Source organism: Telmatherina bonti (assembly GCF_933228915.1).
Source record: "Telmatherina bonti genome assembly, chromosome: 2".
NCBI classification, from domain to species: Eukaryota; Metazoa; Chordata; class Actinopteri; order Atheriniformes; family Telmatherinidae; genus Telmatherina; species Telmatherina bonti.
The window spans coordinates 7,605,701-7,625,418 of record NC_136620.1 but is presented as its reverse complement, the minus strand read 5'-3'; the positions used below and the strand labels follow the sequence as shown (position 1 = coordinate 7,625,418).

Below are 19,718 nucleotides of genomic sequence, written 5' to 3'. Positions count from 1 at the left end.
ACGTGATGTCCGGCAGGCCTGGGTGGAGTTATCGAACGCACCCTCCTCCCGGAGCAGCGCAGGCTGAAAGCAGCTGGATCCGTTCACGGTAACGGAGGTATTTACACTAACATGCATTCTGGGAACCGGGACATAAAGCCCCGGCAGGTGGCGGGAGTCGGAACCAACCCGACGTAGCGAGATTCAGCGTCACAGCGCGGGGGGAAGCTCGTCTCCGTGTCGGTTTGTTGTGCAGGGTTAGCCGCCTGAGCTACGTCCTTCCTCCCACCGCGGTTCACCGGTTCACCGCGAGTCCGCCTGAGGAGGCGGAGAACCGCTGGCCGGTTGGAGCAGGATGGACAGGAGCACCACTGCGGAGGAAGCGAAGCTGCAACAGGAGCTGTCTTCTTAGCATCGGGCCTGGATACCAACACACCTCCTCCTTGTCTCCTCCTCCCTTCTCCCCCAGCTGTCCACCTCCATGGTCACCATGGACCCATCCCTGAACCCGCTGCCGCAGTTTCCAGAGAATTCCTACAAGAGTAAGTCGCCACCATGCTTCTGCAGTGTGAGCAGCCTGACACCTCTGACCTCTGACCTCTCCACCTGCAGTGACGGAGGAGGACGTGAAGAGGCTCATTGAGTTCAGGGCCTCCAACGAGGCTCTGTTCACTGGGAAGAGGAACTCAGCCAAGATCGCCTGGAGGTATGAAGTGACAAGCTGTGTGTTTTCCCAGTTTGGGTCAGAAACAGATAAAACTAAAAGCTTATTTTGTTTAAAAAGCTCCAAACGAAACACAAGTCTGAGTGTTTCGCTCATGAAGAATGTTAAAGTTTTCCACTGAACCTGTGGATGTGATGAGTGCAGCCTGGTGATGAAACGTGCTCGAAATGTCCCTGATTTACCCCCATAAGACGGACACAGGTGGTTCAGGAATCAGAAATCTTCTCCTCTTACATAAAAAGTCTAACAGAACCAAAACAAAGAAAAACCAGACTCCCACTCCGTCCAGTGGGGAGCTGATCGTGACCCCAGGGGCCCCGCCAGGACATTCTGGGTCCTAGGAAAGACTCCATCACTTGATCACACATTTTATATTTTTGTTTTTGCTTCAAGCTGATAAAAAAACAGCTTTTCATGGGAATAATAAAGATCTAGGGCTGTGTTTAACCCTTCGTTTCCTTTCATATTCAGCATGAAACTATTATTTTTGTTAATGTAACAGAATGAAGGTCTTGGTTCAAACCAGAAGGACATTTTTAGGTTAAAATTTCTATTTGAAGGTATTTTTTTGAGTACCATATAAAGGGTTAAATCCCAGTGCAGACATCTAACTAGGTTATTTTAATATAAATGTTTTATCTTACAGCTATATGTTATCACAACCTTTAAAACAAGTATTTATTATTTTAAATGAAGATTTAATGATTTTCTTATATAGTTTATACATCTTTTTGGGTCCCTATCAAGTCGTGGGGCCCTTAGACTCTTCCTAACTTTTCCCCCATATGGCTCCCCTCTGCGTGATCCACTCCACATCTGTGGGAGGGATAGAAATAAAGACGTAGATCCTCACGCCGCCAGGCTGAAGGTTTCAGGACAAACATCAGAACCTGCGCCAGCCTCCTGCAGTGTGTGACCCTGCAGAGAGGAAGGCGTGACATCACACGCTGTGTTTATGGAAGTAAAAGCTGCTTGTCAGCGTTTACGCACCAGTGTTGAAGCTCTTGTGGAATCAGCGCTGAGAAAACAGAGAAATAAAATGTTGTTATTGGTGCCGCGCTCCTCCTGCGTCTGTCTCACCACAGTCATGTAAAACTGGCATGACATGTTTACACTGATGTCCCTCTGAAAACAACAGATATGGATCTGATTTGTGCCGTTCAGACACGTGATGAGGCTCAAACAGATCGGTTGCCGTGGGAACGAAGCTGAAACATCTTCCCTGAATATCACACCGAATGTTGATTATTCAGGTTTATAATTAAACTGCAGTGAAACTAAAACTGCATGAATAAAAAATAACTTGCAGTTTAGATCTTATTGAGAAAAACATCAGAAAACATCCAAACCAAACATGCTAAGTACGATCAGACGCGGTCCGACTGAGCTGTGTCGGAAGCTTCGCTGCAGGTTGCAGAAAGTCCACTTCAGCCGTCGTTCCTCATCTAGTCCAGCTCATCGTGCTGCTGAAGGAAGGCAGCTATAAACCAGGATTTAAGGCATGTCCGGCTGCGCTGCGGAGCTGCACCCTCCTCTGGAAGCGGACGAGCTGAATGTGGCGCTGTGATTACAGCACTTTGACTGTTAACAGCTGACTAAACGCCTAGAAGCAACAATATTAACGTAGAACGTCTGGAAATGACCAGAACAAGTGGAGCTAAAGCCTCTGCTGGGTGTTACCTTGCAGGCAGCCCGGAACGTTACGATGTGTTCTGGTGGAAACGCAGGTCTGCTGCTGGACGACTCGGGAAGATCCAGGTTGTTTAGGGTCCAACGTGTCCTTCAGTATCTCAGGCATTCAGGTTCCTTCTGGATGCTTCTTACAGCAATGTGGATGCTGCTCTTCATTTCTCCTGACTCAACGCCCCCCCCCCAGGACGCCTCGATGCAGAGGCGCCATATGGGGGAAAAGTTAGGAAGAGTCTAAGGGCCAACGACTTGATAGGGGCCCAAAAAGATTTACAAACTATATAAGAAAATCATTAAACCTTCATTAAAAATAATACTTTTTCCAAAGGTTGTAATAAAATATAGCAGTAATATAAACTGATAAACCATTTATATTAAAATAACCTAGTTAGATGTCTGCACTGGGCTTTAACCCTCAATGAAATACCTTCAAATTAGAAATTTTAATCTAAAAATGTCCTTCTGGTTTGAACCAAGACCCCCATTCTGTTACATTAACAAAAATAATAGTTTCATGCTGAATATGAAAGGAAACGAAGGGTTAAACACAACCCTAGATCTTTATTATTCCCATGAAAAGCTGTTTTTTTATCAGCTTTAAGGAAAAACAAGAATCTAAAATTTGGGACCAGGTGGTGGATCTCTGCCGTTGTCTTACATCGGACCCAGAACGTCCTGGCGGCGCCCTGCATACTGGTCCCACGGTGCAGACCAGTGCAGGTGCTGCAGACTGTAAACCAGTGGTTTTCAACCTTTTATGAGCCAAGACACTTTTTTTTACACTGAAAAATCACAAGGAAAACCACAAACCAAAGGTCTTTTTTTTTTTTTTTTTTTAAAGTCCATATTATTCATATAAAGTCCGTCTCGTCATCAAGCCTCATGAATAGAAATCAGATGAAGAAGGAATTTTCTCATCTGTCACTGTTTGATGAACACAGAGCTGCTTTTAGACCAATCAGGTGAAACTGGGAAATTTCTCAGGACACACCTGATGATCTCTCACTGGTGGAAAACCACTGCTGAAAACCATGAGAAAACCAGTCCAGCTTGTGGTTTTACTGGGAATAATTTGCCTCCAGGTCACCGCTCCTCTTCCTCTCAGGACTCTTCATCCTCGCTTTGTTGCTTGTCAGGTTTAAGCCCCCTTGACGAAACATCCGGAGATATTTGGTGATATTTCAGACGCTCTGAGCAGAGTTCTTCTTCTCCTTTAGCACCATCTTGAAAGGTCTGGGTCTGGAGGGGAAGCTGACAGCAGACCAGATCGCCAAGAAATGGGACAACCTGCGGACCAAGTACAAGGTACGGTGAGCCGCAGTGACTTTGCTCTTCGCGGCGGGTGTACGTTCCGGTATCAGCCTGCAGGGGTCGCTGTGTTTCCTCTGCAGGACCTGAAGCAGCCCTACCAGGGCCAGAACCACATTGGGGGCATCGTGGAGTCGTGGCCCTGGTTCCACATCATGGATGAAGCAATGCAGGGTCGGCTCTACAACAGCAGCCTGGTGCTGAGTCCGGAGAACGCCTGCAGCGCTGCTCAGCGCAGCAACCCAACCCAGGAGAACACCGACATCCTGGAGTTCCTCATCAAGACGGAGATGGACGACACGGTGGCCGCAGAAACGGTGGAGGGCGACGGGCCGGTTCACGCGGAGGCCCCACCTGCAGAGGGCGTCCCCATGGGCTGGAGGAGGATGACAGAGTGCTCGTATAAAAGTAGGCAGATTGTGGCTGGATGTGAGACGGGATGTACCGATCCGATACCGATGTCTGAAATGTGAATATCTGCGGATACCAGATGTGTTTATGTGAACATTAGTGTGACTATGGTTATTATTGCCGTTATAACTGTGTCAGATTTCATCAGGTTGTAATAAATGACCCATCCTTTCTGAAGTTACCTCACCAATACAAATATAATAACATGACAGATCTAACTATTTCAACAGGTTTTATTCTGATTTGGCACATTTTACCTAAATACAACTATAAATGTGTGGTTTTGGAACAACAATCCAGCTTTTAGTGGAACAAAAAATGTCACATTTTAACATTCGAGGCATTTATTTCTTTTAAAACACATCCGAAGCATCAAACACATCTGTACTGGGTTGACTAGTGTGGTCTCGGTTAGGTCTGGGCGATTAATCAGATTTTAATCTCAGTACGATCTGGGTTTCCAGCGATGATAAAAAATAAATATAATAATATACTTTTCTCTCTGCAGTTTCCTCTCCTGCTGTCTTCAGCTGCTAATCGAGCGTCTCTGGCGTTGCAGCGCTGTGCTGTAAACTCCTCCCACAGCCGCTTTGCTTTCATTCAGACACTGTTGCCAACTTGGCGACTTTCTCGCTAAATCTGGAGACTTTTTTTGTTAAAAGCGACAAATCTAGCAGCTTTTACTGGAGTTATTAGAGACTTTTCTGGTGTTTTGGCGACTGACTTGAAGGCACATATTGTTCTGCAGTTACTGTAAGGAAGGAGCAGCGGGAGCCTCTCCCGTCCTAAAGCACTCCCAGGCGGCCAGTCTCAGTCGGCTCCGGCTGCAGGTCAATGTAGAATAACTGCAGTAGGTTGTGGAAGTTCACCTAAACATAGTTTATACCATTGTCAGTGACAACTGGCTGCATTATTTTCCTATACATAGTTCAGCGAGTTAAACACTGTAATATCCCTCCGTTACGGGGCGTTACCATAGCAACGCGTTAACCAGCTGGTTCAGATCAGCCGTCTTTTAACAGGTGAATGAGAGAAACGCGCTGCAGCCTGACAGCGGTTGTTTGGCATAAAACATCCAGGCCAACGTAAAATAGTTCCTATATAAGCGGTAAAAGCGGATTAAACAACTCGGAACCGTACATTAGACGGTTATAATGCACGGCACGGAGTCTAGAACACCACGACGCGCAGCGTTGTTTAGAAATACTGGATGATTGTGTTAAATAATCGATCTCAATTTCAGTCAAAGTAATCGTGGTTATAATTTTTGTCATAATCGAGCAGCTCTAGTAACGGTACACTTTTATTAATACTATGTATAAATTCACAGCTTGGTATAGAGCTGATACTGATGCTGGTATCGGTGCATCCCTACTCGCTGTTTTCGTTGACCTGATCTAAGTTTCTGGAAGGAAAAGTTTCATCCTGAGGGATGAGCTCAGCATCAAAAGTCTGATGGGATAAGTGTCTGTTTCCTGCAGCGGTACTGACGTCCATGTCTCCTGCTCCTGCTACTCGACTTCCACCCTATAGAGGCGGTTCAGGGTCGTTTCCACTTTACTTTATTAAATGTAAATATAAAAAAAACCCCAGCAAGTTGTGAAGTTACGAGGGTCTTCCAACGCGTGACACAGAGGCTGAGACGACTCTACTGTGTTTCTATTAATACGATGTATAATACGTGTAATTAGATATTTATTTAGTGATCAAAAGGGGGAAATGTGGGGATTTAAGGATAAGAATCCGACTTATTTTGTGTTAAGTTGCAGTGGCAGGAATGGAAGTCGCCTGTAAACCACGGAGCGCCTGTCGATGGGAAACTCTGAGTTCCGTTGTTTCAGCATCATCTCCGTGTCTGCTGCAGGAAAACCGCTCCAGAGACGGGACTGCAGTCATTTCTCTTCTCAGAACGTCCTAAAAAGGCCTCTTCTTGTTGTTTTCAGTGACCGAAGCGGAAACGGAGCGCATGATCAAACTGCGAGCTGCAAACGAGGCTCTGTTCACCGGCAGGAAGCACTCGGCCAAGCCCGCCTGGAGGTGAGTTCATGTGTGTCAGAGCCGTGTGGAGTCCGCCGTCCCTCTCCAGGTGGATCAGTAGTTCAGGAAACATTTCAGATCCGTTTTCTGCTGCTTATCCGGGGTGGGGTCGCCAGACGTCCTCCTCCCAGCTCTGCCAGCTGATCCAGCAGAGAGACGTAGTCCCTCAGCGGGTCCGGGGTCGTCCTCAGGGTCCCCTCCCGGTGGGAGATGTCCAGGAGGCATCCGGGCCAGATGCCTGAGCCGCCTCATCTGGTTCCTGTGGATGTGGAGCAGCAGCGGCTCTCCTCTGGTCCGAGCTTCTCATCCCACCTCTTAGATGAGTCTTAGTCCACCGACTCGGACCTGCTGGTTGAACCAGGCTAAATTCTGACAGGATCCGTCAGACTGCGACAGTCCTGCACAAAGCGGCGAGGCTGCAGCCGAGTTCCTCCGCAGATCTGTTGCCGGCGGTTACAGATGCTGACAGATGAACCTTTCTGTCCTTCAGAGCCATTCTGTATGAGCTGGGTCTCCAGGGGAAGCTGACCACAGACCAGCTGGCCAAGAAGTGGGACAACCTGAAGAGGAGGTACAAGGTACGCCCCCCCCACTCCGCACACACACACACACACACACACACACACACACACAGCTCAGTGATGGGGTGAAGACTGGGCTGGGAGGTTCCTGCATGCCCGTGTTGATGGCGAGGTTCCTCTGGTCCTCCAGGAGCTGAAGTTTCCTTCTCGCGGCGTGGAGACCAACCCCAGCTCCTGGCCCTGGTTCTACAGAATGAATGACGCCATGGAGGGACGCTTTGCCGGCGCGGCGCCCATCCTCACCCCCATTGTAGAGGACGAAGACGAGGACTGCGAGCCGCTGTCGCCGACGCCTAAAAAACGAGCCCGCCGGAGCCGAGGGGGGATGGCCGAGTTCCTGACGGAGTCCGAGATGGACCTGCTGGTCGACAACGAGGAGAAGAACGGGTCCACGGCTCTGGGAGATCTGCATCGCATATCCGAGTTCACCTACAAACGTAAGAAAACCGAACGCGAGCTCTGATTGGCTGAGAATGTCCGTCCTGATTGATGCTGCGCTTGTCCTGTTTGCACACATGTAGAAAGTTCTAGAAATCAACTCAAGTTAAAGTACAAGTTCTCTGAGAATGAAGTTACTTTAATAGAGGTTGAAGTGTTCTTGAAGTAGCACACTGAAGTAGAAGTACTAAAGTATTCAACAGTTTTCTACTCAAGTATGACAAGTAGTTTATTTTAATATTTTTACTGAAAGTAAAAGTACTTTATTGTGTTGTGTAGTTATTTAAGACAACATTAAACTTTGCATATCATATTATTTATGATTTCAAACTTTTAGCCTGACATTAAAAACCCTTTAGCTGCAGCAGCAGTACAGGAACATCCATGAAGAAAACACACATCCAGTGTGTTCATTCCCCTCCGCAGCGTTCCCCTTCCTAAACCAGTCAGTAGACTTAAAATGTTTTTTATGTAAAGACGTCTCTCTTCATCCATAACTTACAGCAACTAAAGGCAAGTCGGCCACTTATCAGCTAGTTCTTCTGTCAAAACGAAAGAAATTAGTATTGTTGATTCACACACACACTTTTATACGACTATGTTGCCTACTTATAAAGCACAAGAGACATATTATGTTATTATATTACATATTATGTTGCTGCTAACTTGCTGCGTGACGCTCCTTCATTCCTGCTCAGCAAAGTTACCAGAGATCCTTTAGCTAGGGGAAAGAGGTCCCACTCTTTTTATTTTTTTAACGGGCATTAAACTGAAACTTACACACTTGTGTACAGAGATAGTTTACAGCAGGGGTGCCCAAACTTTTTCCCTCTAAGAGCCAAACGGAAAATGAGCCACGGGCCAAACGCTGCAGCACAAAGTTATTTTAATTATAGTCCAATACCAAATACAGTGTATGTTTTTCCTCTCTGGGCAGATCAAATGTTACATAAAAGTAAATATAGCAATAGAACAATAAAACCAGAGTTAGTGGGGCAAGAAACAATATTAACCGCCACTAAACTTTAACCAAGTGCAACGTATCAACAACCAGAAGCCGTGCATGTGGAACACGGCGAGTTGTTCACTGCAAAAACTGAAATCTAAGATTAAAAATCTTAAAACTGAGTACACATATGCATTTGTTTTTTTAATAATTCTTAGTTTTTATGCCAGAGAATTCCTCTAGTTTTAAGAGTATTTTTACGTGTTTTGACAAGCCAAATTTTCTTCTTCTGTTGGCAGATAATTTATCTTATTTTAAGCAACATTTACCTCATTTTTGTACATTTTTTCTTGTTTTTTAAGGCTGAGTTTTTGCAGTGTTGTTACTTAGTGGAAAACATGAAGTTGATCTTTGGACATTACCAGTCTCCATGTTGGGTTTCACCTGGCTCACTGACAAGGTGTGAGTCGGTCAGGGTCCCTCTGAGTCTGGTCTTATTGGGGTTCATGACACTGAAAGTGTCTTCATCAAGCTCTGCAGGGCATTAATACAAACTATGACTTAAGGGTGGAGTATGTAAGATTTTCAATATTTTCAAAATAAATTAACTAATAAAATAACTACAATCATAATTAGATAGTTTTTTGAACATGTAGGTTCCAGTCTGTCCATATTTGATGCCTTTTTAAATTACAAGTTTAATTAATGACAAAAAGCACTTTTTTTTTTTTACTGGTAGGCAAACATTTAAGAAGGGTCTTTGTCATTAATTAAACTTGTAATTTAATAACACATCAAATATGGACAGACTGGAACCTACATGTTAAAAAAAAACTATCTAATTATGATTGCAGTTATTTTTTTAGTTAATTTATTTTGAAAATATTGAAAATCTTACATACTCCACCTTTAAGGGCCAAAAGCAAAGTGTTGGCGGGCCGACTTTGGCCTGCGGGCCCCACTTTGGGCACCCCTGGTCTATAGCGACACACATCACACTCTAACAAGTATCATAGATTTAAACAAATTCCCATCTTTTTTTTTTTTTCTTTTTTTCTGTTGTAACAAATAACGACAAAGACAATAAAAATGTATCGCAGTAAAAGGATCTTAGTGATCCAAAATATGTAGTGGAGTAAAAAGTAGAAATAGTAGAGAAAAAGTAGTACTTACATAAAGTAGAGATACCACATTTCACTACATAAGTACAGTCGTGAAGTAGTTGTACCTTGTTCCTGTACATCCATGGCTGTTTGTCTGCAGTGACGGAAGAAGACACGCGGCGACTGATTGAGTTACGAGCTGCTAACGAGTCTTTGTTTACCGGGAGGAGGAACACCGCCAAACCCGCCTGGAGGTGAGGGGGCACCCGGAGACTCTGCACCCTGCACACAAAACTTTTCATTTCAAACGGCACATTTAGAGGACCAGGACCGGGGAACGGGTCTCTAAGGCTTCGCTGTCGAGCAGCAGCCTGTTAGTGTGTTGCAGCAGGAAAACACTGAAAAGCTGCAGGACCAGGACTGGAGGTCCGTGCTCTGACGTCTCTCTGGTTTCATCGCAGGGGAATCGTCAAGGAGATGGGCCTGGCGGGGAAGATCACACCGGACCAGGTTGCCAAGAAGTGGGACAACCTGAAGACTAAATTCAAGGTGAGGATCTTGGAGCCGAAGCTTCTAAGCTCCATCCTAGTAGCAGGATGGAGTTTTATCACAGTATTTAAGGATGGTTGACCTCATAAAGGTCCAAAATAAGCCCAGAAGGAGCCAACTCTTCCTCTGCAGCTGCAAACTGGCAGGTGAAGCGTGTTTCCCTTCAGCGGCGCTGCAGATGTCGCTGCGCTGAAGTAAAGGAGGATGGAAAGAAGAAAAAAAAAAAAGGAAGAATTTACTCTTTGCTGCCACATCTCCAAGCGGTGGAGCTTCTCCTTTGGGACGGCATTTTATCCTGAAAGGTGAAACAAAACAGTGCAAACAGCTGGATGAATCCAGATGTGATGGACTGGTGACCAGTCCAGGTGCGCCTGCCTCTCGCCCACCGCCTGCTGGGAGAGACTCCCTGGCGACCCTGAACTGGATGAAGCGGTTCAGACCATGAGTGACTGATGGTCCTCGGAGTTATTTTTGTTTGTTTCCCTGGCAACCAGAACACGGAGACATAACAACGTTGCTCTGCCATCTTGCTGTGGACGTGCGAGGTCTAGTGGTCATGGCGGGGGTCTAGCTGGAAGCCCGCTGGGCCACTACGCTGGTCTTCTTGAGCTGGGTCACTCTCCTTCCCCCTCCCCCCCCCTCGTTTACCTTTGTTCAGAGACACGTGGATTGTCTGTTGTTCATGTGGAGAGTTTTAAACCGGCACTCTGCTGGACACTGTCACGTGTCTGACTCTGCTGCTTTTGGTGAAGCGGCATCTCGGCCGACTGAGGAGTTCCTTTCCGCCTTTGGCTCACTGGTCCAGCTTTGACTCTGTCGTTCCCCTGAGATAAAACGGCCAAACTCAGAGCCTCGGCTAAATGACAAGGTGTGTGTTGTCAGGAGGAACTGCAGTGAGAGGAAGACAGATGGACTCGGTTGGAATGTTAAAGGCAGGCTGGAGCCGTCTTTCAGAGAGCAGTGGACTCATCATCCTGGTGGTCTTTACAACATGGAGTCTTGTTTTAAACACATCTGGATCTGACTCTTTGCAAGCTTCAGATACGAGCAACAAATTTCTTCACTTGCTTGTTGACAGTTGCTCACATCAGATCTCTGATTCCACTGATGCGTCTACACTGGTGCAGATCAGATCCGGTCTGTTTGAGCAGTTCCAGCCCGTTTCCGTCGCTAGCTTGGAGAAGATTGTCTGGTATGAATCCATCTGGTTCTTCATGGGACATTGTTCCTCCGTGGCTGCTTTTGGAGGGCTTTTCCACTGTGGGACCTTTCAGTCTGACGTGTCCAGGTACCGAATGACTCAGCATGCAGCTGTTCATCCTTTGCTGAAGAAATCCAGTCTAGACTCATCTAACTTGGCCAGATTTAGACCTTTCCTGTGTAAAATACTGGAAAACATTGTTCACAGTCAACTGAGAACTTCCTGGATGAGCGTAAACCTCTGGAAGTATTGCAGTCTGCTTTTCAGGCGTTTCCCGGTAAAGAATCAGCTCTTTTAACAGGTTTTAGCAGCTGACTGTGGATACCATGACTGCTTGTGCTTCTGGATGTTACGGCTGCTTCTGATGCAGCAGACGGTGATATTTTGCTGCCTAGGCTGGAGCAGTGGGTGGGAATCAGAGCCGCAGCTCTCCAGTGGATGCAGTCTTACTTTTCTGGCAGGGGTTTTGTGTGAGGATTGGCTCATCATTGCCTCGGCCATTGCTTGCATGAGGCGTGCCACAGGGCTCTGTTCCTGGGTCTCTTCTTTTATCACTGTACCTTTTGTCTCCTGGGAACGGTTTCATTCCACTACTGTCAGGTCTACCCCGTCAGGTCATCTGACCCCTGAATAAACACGTTTACGGCAGAAATAAACATGTTTACAGCAGAAATAAACACGTTTACAGCAGAAATAAACACGTTTACAGCAGGAATAAACACGTTTACAACAGAATTAAACACGTTTACAGCAGGAATAAACACGTTTACACCAGGAATAAATATGTTTACAGCAGAAATAAACATGTTTACATAGACCCATAGACATGGGTGTATGGGGATTCGCTCTGTTTTGCAGCCCCTAGTGGATGAAGGGGGAACTGCTCCGTTAATCATGACAGCTGTGGATGATCAGCTGATGGGATTTCTGTTGCTCGCTCTGTGTTTCTAGATGTTTATCGCTCACCTCGTGCTGAGGAGGAAACTGGCAGGATGTTGACAGCCGTCTCAGTTTGCAGCCTTCTGTTTGCATACATTTATTATATTTGAATCATCTGAGGTTTGCAGCTGACACAGCTGTAAAACCTGCTGATGATAACTCAGACAGATCAGGATCACAGTGTGTGGAAGGGTTAAACAAGGGTGTGTGTCTGTAAAGGGTTGGTCCTGTGCAGATGTCGGATAGGCAGCTTTCCCTGGCAGGAGCCATGAGGGAAGTAATGAGCAGGACCCTCTGAACGCCTGGATGGAAGGCGGCTCAGGAAGAAAAGCAGGATTAGTTCTGGAAAACCAGCAGTCCAGACGGGACATTGGTCCTCAAAGACCTGTATCGGTCCCTAGTCTGGGGAGCCGTACCCTCGGAGGGCTTAACCCCGACTCCCAGTCGGTACCAGAACATCAGGAGCTGGGGGGGGGGGGGGGGGGGGGGGGGGACCTGGTTCCTTCTCATGTGTCTTCCTCAGACCTGAATCCAGTCCAGCACCTGTGGGACATCATGTTGCACCTGATCCAGGTCAGGGAGGAGATCATCTGGAGTCTCACCAGGAGCCCAGAGGTTGTACGGAGTGATGAAGCCTACAGATTTGTGCAGCGTAGAAATGGTTTTACTGGGATTCTGGGGTTTTTACTGGGATATTGGGGTTTTTGCTGGGATATTGGGGTTTTTACTGGGATATTAGGGTTTTTACTGGGATTCTTGGGTTTTTCCTGGGATATTGGGGTTTTTCCTGGGATATTGGGGTTTTTACTGGGATATTAGGGTTTTTACTGCAATATAAGGGTTTTTACTGGGATATTAGGGTTTTTACTGGGATTCTGGGGTTTTTACTGGGATTCTGGGGTTTTTACTGGGATTCTGGGGTTCTTACTGGGATTCAGGGGTTTTTACTGGGATATTAGGGTTTTTACTGGGATTCTTAGGTTTTTCCTGGGATATTGGGGTTTTTACTGGGATATTGGGGTTTTTACTGGGATATTAGGGTTTTTACTGGGATATTGGGGTTTTTACTGGGATATTAGGGTTTTTACTGGGATTCTTGGGTTTTTCCTGGGATATTGGGGTTTTTACTGGGATATTGGGGTTTTTACTGGGATATTAGGGTTTTTACTGGGATTCTGGGGTTCTTACTGGGATTCTGGGGTTTTTACTGGGATTCTGGGGTTTTTACTGGGATATTAGGGTTTTTACTGGGATTCTTGGGGTTTTACTGGGATATTGGGGTTTTTACTGCGATATTAGGGTTTTTACTGGGATTCTGGGGTTTTTACTGGGATTCTGGGGTTCTTACTGGGATTCTGGGGTTTTTACTGGGATATTGGGGTTTTTACTGGGATTCTTGGGTTTTTCCTGGGATATTGGGGTTTTTACTGCGATATTAGGGTTTTTACTGGGATTCTTGGGTTTTTCCTGGGATATTGGGTTTTTTACTGGGATATTGGGGTTTTTACTGGGATTCTGGGGTTTTTACTGGGATATTAGGGTTTTTACTGGGATATTGGGGTTTTTACTGGGATATTAGGGTTTTTACTGGGATTCTTGGGTTTTTCCTGGGATATTGGGGTTTTTACTGGGATATTGGGGTTTTTACTGGGATATTAGGGTTTTTACTGCAATATAAGGGTTTTTACTGGGATATTAGGGTTTTTACTGGGATTCTGGGGTTCTTACTGGGATTCTGGGGTTTTTACTGGGATATTAGGGTTTTTACTGGGATATTGGGGTTTTTACTGGGATATTAGGGTTTTTACTGCGATATTAGGGTTTTTACTGGGATTCTGGGGTTTTTTCTGGGGTTCTTACTGGGATTCTGGGGTTTTTACTGGGATATTGGGGTTTTTACTGGGATTCTTGGGTTTTTCCTGGGATATTGGGGTTTTTACTGCGATATTAGGGTTTTTACTGGGATTCTTGGGTTTTTCCTGGGATATTGGGGTTTTTACTGGGATATTGGGGTTTTTACTGGGATATTAGGGTTTTTACTGGGATTCTGGGGTTTTTACTGGGATTCTGGGGTTCTTACTGGGATTCTGGGGTTTTTACTGGGATATTAGGGTTTTTACTGGGATATTGGGGTTTTTACTGGGATATTAGGGTTTTTACTGGGATTCTTGGGTTTTTACTGGGATATTGGGGTTTTTACTGGGATATTAGGGTTTTTACTGCAATATAAGGGTTTTTACTGGGATATTAGGGTTTTTACTGGGATTCTGGGGTTTTTACTGGGATTCTGGGGTTCTTACTGGGATTCTGGGGTTTTTACTGGGATATTAGGGTTTTTACTGGGATTCTTGGGGTTTTTACTGGGATATTGGGGTTTTTACTGGGATATTGGGGTTTTTACTGGGATATTAGGGTTTTTACTGCGATATTAGGGTTTTTACTGGGATTCTGGGGTTTTTTCTGGGGTTCTTACTGGGATTCTGGGGTTTTTACTGGGATATTGGGGTTTTTACTGGGATTCTTGGGTTTTTCCTGGGATATTGGGGTTTTTACTGCGATATTAGGGTTTTTACTGGGATTCTTGGGTTTTTCCTGGGATATTGGGGTTTTTACTGGGATATTAGGGTTTTTACTGGGATTCTGGGGTTTTTACTGGGATTCTGGGGTTCTTACTGGGATTCTGGGGTTTTTACTGGGATATTAGGGTTTTTACTGAGATATTGGGGTTTTTACTGGGATTCTGGGGTTTTTACTGGGATATTAGGGTTTTTACTGAGATATTGGGGTTTTTACTGGGATTCTGGGGTTTTTACTGGGATATTAGGGTTTTTACTGGGATATTAGGGTTTTTACTGGGATTCTTGGGCTTTTCCTGGGATATTGGGGTTTTTACTGCGATTCTGGGGTTTTTACTGGGATATTAGGGTTTTTACTGGGATATTAGGGTTTTTACTGGGATTCTGGGGGTTTTTACTGGGACATTGGGGTTTTTACTGGGATATTAGGGTTTTTACTGGGATTCTGGGGTTTTTACTGGGATATTAGGGTTTTTACTGGGATATTGGGGTTTTTACTGGGATATTAGGGTTTTTACTGGGATTCTGGGGTTTTTACTGGGATTCTGGGGTTCTTACTGGGATTCTGGGGGTTTTACTGGGATATTAGGGTTTTTACTGAGATATTAGGGTTTTTACTGGGATTCTGGGGTTTTCACTGGGATATTAGGGTTTTTACTGGGATATTAGGGTTTTTACTGGGATTCTTGGGCTTTTCCTGGGATATTGGGGTTTTTACTGCGATTCTGGGGTTTTTACTGGGATATTAGGGTTTTTACTGGGATTCTGGGGGTTTTTACTGGGACATTGGGGTTTTTACTGGGATATTAGGGTTTTTACTGGGATTCTGGGGTTTTTACTGGGATATTAGGGTTTTTACTGGGATTCTGGGGTTTTTACTGGGATATTGGGGTTTTTACTGGGATATTAGGGTTTTTACTGCGATATTAGGATTTTTACTGGGATTCTGGGGTTTTTACTGGGATTCTGGGGTTCTTACTGGGATTCTGGGGTTTTTACTGGGATATTGGGGTTTTTACTGGGACTTAAACAGGTTAAAATATCCGACAGCTCGAGGTTTTCCAGCTCCAGTGTCTCTTTGTGTCTGAAGGACTTGAAGTTTCCTCCCAGAGGGATGGAGGGTCAGACCAACCCGGCCTCGTGGCCGTGGTTCCAGCTGATGAGTGACGCGCTGGAAGGACGTCTGCTGGGAAAAGCTCCCAGAGTGACCCCGGTGTGGAGCAGCGAGGAGGACAGCGTGTTCGTCTCATCTCCGCCCGCTGACAGAGACTGTCTGTTAGCGGAGAGGAGCAGCGTGTCGGAGCTGGAGAGCATGGTGGGCGGAGACAACGCCGACACTGACGGCAGCATCACGTACATCGACGCCAGTGGCGAGGAGTGTTCGACGCCCTCAGAGCTCACTTACAAAAGTAAGACTCCCAGTTTCTGTGTCTGTCAACGTGTCCTAGTGGTTTCTAACCATGCTGGCGTCGCCCGGACGGCGCCGGGACATCTTGTTGCCTGCAGGGTTCAGGTAAACGTGACATAACTGTCTCTGATGATGTCATCGTATCAGGTCACGCATCGGCTTGTCGAACCGTCGGTTCTGATCTACATCAGAGCAGTTCTGCAGCGTGAAGGTCTGAATAATTCGCAGTATTTTTCTGAGTCGACGTGAACGTGCAGATCATGGACAGAACGCCATCCGGACATTTAGTGAGTTTTATTTTGGTGCTGAGATTAATTTTCTTCACATTCGCACCCAACAGATACACCGTCAGAGAAGGCGTGTCGACGGCGTCCCCAGAGACGGTGGCGAGCGATGCAAGCGTCACATGTCACTGCTACGTCATTCAGACTTTGTATCGCCATGGTGACCGTGGGTCAGCGTCTTATTGTTTCTGTTTTTCTCTGCTTCTTCAAGCTGCCCTCCTGCTGCTGAAGCAGATCCTCAGACCTGGTCCAGCTTCAGATCCTGGACTAAACCATGCCTTCTGTCTTTTCTGGAACCGGATCAGCTCGGCGCCTCTTTTTTCAGCATCAGCACGATATCGTTGTCGCTTGACGTGGAATTCGTCTTTGTTTTTACCACAGTTTGAGTTAAAGCTGGGTGATATGACCTTTTAGTAATGTCCCGATATTTTTATGGCATGTCACGATATACAATATATATCTGGATACTTTGCCTTGAATTAATGCTTTGGTGCATACAATCACATCAGTAAGATAATTTTGTGTCTACATTAAAACATAATTGTTCATCCTGCATTAAGATATGCTGATTTTAAACATTCATGCCAAAAGGATGAAATTGTAACAAACTGATCAGAACCGTATTTATTGAACAGTTGAAGCAGTGGCAGAAACATGTCATTTTAAAACAAAATAAAGTGCCTTTGCATGAAATGCAACGTATGAAAATAATATAAATTCAAGTGCACGTTTTGTGCCGTACATAACAGCAGTAAGAAATAAAATGATAAAGTTGTTTCTTGTATAATTGTATAACTGTAATAACATGAAAAAAATGCACAGATTTTCAAAAAACAGTCAAATGAAAATTAGCTGCTTAAAAAAGTGAAAATAAAAAGTTCACAACTTTTTTTTGGGGGGGGGGGTCTTCTTAATAAATAAATAGCTAAAACAATAGTTGCCTTTTGTGCATGGTGTGTTGTACCAACAACCAGCGTGCGGGTTGTTCTTAAGGTTTGGGCTAAAAACACAAGTCTATCGACGGCATCGGGTTTGAGAGATGCTCGATGGCACGTAACGACGTTCCCTACTTCTACCTTTTGTGGCGACACTTTAGCGACATACTTTGGGTACGACAGTTGTTTGGTCGACATCTTCTCTCCGGTATCCAAACCACCGCCGGATGATGGATCCTGTACTATTTTTCTTCTAAACAAATCCTTGCTCCTACATTGTTTGTAACTCGCTGCTACCAGAGTTCTCTGCTAGAAAAGCTGCTCCACGCTGCCTCTCATGACGTAGTACGTAGCTCACCTTATGTACGTAACGAGGTGCGCTTGCTTGCTCCGCTTTGCACAGAGTTAAGAGTCGAGGAGGAGGGAGGAAACCCCGCCCACAGCTAAAAACAACTGCGTGACAACAGGATACTCCAATATGACGAATATAGACATGTTCTATATCCCACAGCGGACTAGCCACCACATCTCCAGTATATTCCATATATCGCCCAGCCCTAGTTGGAGTTTGTTTTCGATTATTCACACAGTCCCATCATGCCTGCTGAGAGGCTGAGATTCACAGTTAGTCGTCTCTTTGCATCGGTCCTGGCGTGTAAAACTAACGGGTCCGGGTCCATGTTGTCCTGGAAACGTTGGGCCCTACCCCCATCCTAAAACAACCACCTGAGTGTGTATTAAGCGAATGTGTGTGTGTGTGCGTACGTACGTGTCTCCACTGAAACCGCTGAATGACCCGCTGACATTGTGTCGCAGTGACGGACCAGGACACCAGGAGGATGATCAAACTCCGAGCCGCCAACGAGATGTTGTTCACCGGGAGGAGGAACGCCGCCAAAGCCGCCTGGAAGTGAGCAGAAGGATTTGATGGCTCTTTGTGTTGTGTAGCTGAAGGTGTTCATGGTGTTTGTGTCCCGACCTGCTCTCAGAGCCATCCTGAAGGAGCTCGGCCTGCAGGGGAAGGTCTCCACCTACCAGATGGCCAAGAAGTGGGACAATCTGAAGCGGAGATATAAGGTAGACTCATCAGGAGCTCGGAGCTCAGAGCAAACAGTTTCAGCTCCGTGTCGTTTCCTCTCCTCTGTCCAGGATCTGAAGTATCCTCCCGTCGGCATGGAGACCGCCGCAGACGGCGCCTCCTCCTGGCCGTGGTTCCACCTGATGAACGAAGCCATGGAGGGCCGGCTTGTGAACAGCGCGCCGCTCCTCACCCCCATCACCCAGGACGACGAGCAGCACCCAGAACCCGCCCCCAGACACAGGCCCCGCTCCGGGCCTCCTCCTCCTCCCTCCGCTCCTCCGCCCTCCTCCTCCTCCGACTTCGGGCAGGAGGCGTTCGGGGACGGCGCGGAGCAAAGCCAGCGGAGCGCGGAGGCGTGCGACGGGCCGCTGGCGGGACTGGAGCGGGAGTGGGAGATGGTGGAGAGGGAGCGGGCGGCGCTGGAGCGAGAGAGGGAGATGGTGGAGAGGGAGCGGGCGGCGCTGGAGCGAGAGAGGGAGATGGTGGAGAAAGACAGGGAGGCGGTGGAGAGGGAGCGGGCGGCGGTGCAGGCGGAGAGGCTGTGGCTGGACAGGGAGAGGGCGGCGGTGGAGCAGGACCGAGCCATGGTGGAGCAGGAGCGGGCGGCGCTGGGCCGGGAGAGGGAGGTGCTGGACCAGAGGGCCCTGATGCTGAACTCTGTGGGACACTCGGGACACCTGAACAGCCTCATGTAGACCAGCGCTGAGGGGACGTGGATCGTCCCTGTGGGAGGAAACGAGACCCGCTGCACCGCCGTGGATCCGGACGGTCGCTGCCGGGGGAAGGACTCTGCGTGCTGGGAGGCTGGTCCTGGACCAGAGCGCCCTCTGGGGGATGTAGACCGTCCCAGCAGGACGGCGGCGCGGAGGATAAAAAGCTGCAGATTCACAGGAAAAGCTGCCAGTTTGCTTCTGAGTTACAGCTGCAGAGATTCTCCACAGTCTGGAAACCTTCCCTTCCAATCACGGCTCAAACTCACCATCATCATCATCATCATCATCACTTCCAGCTGTTTACGCAGCAAGCCACACATCTGGCTCCTTCTCCGGGTTTCATGTTCTCATCACAGAAAATGAAATGTGAGTCAGTGAAACATGTCGGGGTGTCACGCTGCGCTCACATGTAACGCAGACAGCTTCACGTCTTCATCAGTCCTTCCTCATCCTCTTTACTCAGACACATAAAACACAGAAGCCTTCGTCCGTTCCCGTAGCGGCGGTCCTAACCTCTGGCGTGCAGGGAGCGCTGTGGTCCCTGCAGGCCGGGTCGGACCTCAGGTCCTGATAATCAGGACTTTCTGGGACAGATGAGTCTGAGCGAGCGAAGGTGTGCAAACGGCGGGACGGAGAGTTAGCCGCGTGCTTCCCGAGCCTCGGCCTGACGTGCTGCAGTCTGTAGGAGGCGTGACAGGCTTTAACTTCATTCCTCCCGAGTGATGTTAGAATAACAGTAAAAACATCGAAAAACTTTCACATCAAACTGATTTTTAAGCCGAATTTACTTCAATAATAAATGAATAAGAACGTGTG

General features: G+C 46.8%; 1 protein-coding gene across 1 annotated transcript; it reads left to right on the top strand.

Moving 5' to 3' along the window:
* Nucleotides 1-92: 92 nt before the first annotated feature.
* LOC306764755 (uncharacterized protein) lies at nucleotides 93-18,884 on the top strand (the record flags this gene model as incomplete). Its single annotated transcript, XM_079251990.1, has 13 exons — nucleotides 93-521; nucleotides 592-685; nucleotides 3,610-3,697; nucleotides 3,784-4,108; nucleotides 6,055-6,148; nucleotides 6,639-6,726; nucleotides 6,860-7,166; nucleotides 9,377-9,470; nucleotides 9,678-9,765; nucleotides 15,572-15,890; nucleotides 17,925-18,018; nucleotides 18,098-18,185; nucleotides 18,258-18,884. Exons 1-13 carry the CDS (start codon nucleotides 461-463, stop codon nucleotides 18,882-18,884), a joined length of 2,367 nt encoding a protein of 788 aa, XP_079108116.1. The 5' UTR covers nucleotides 93-460.
* Nucleotides 18,885-19,718: the final 834 nt, after the last annotated feature.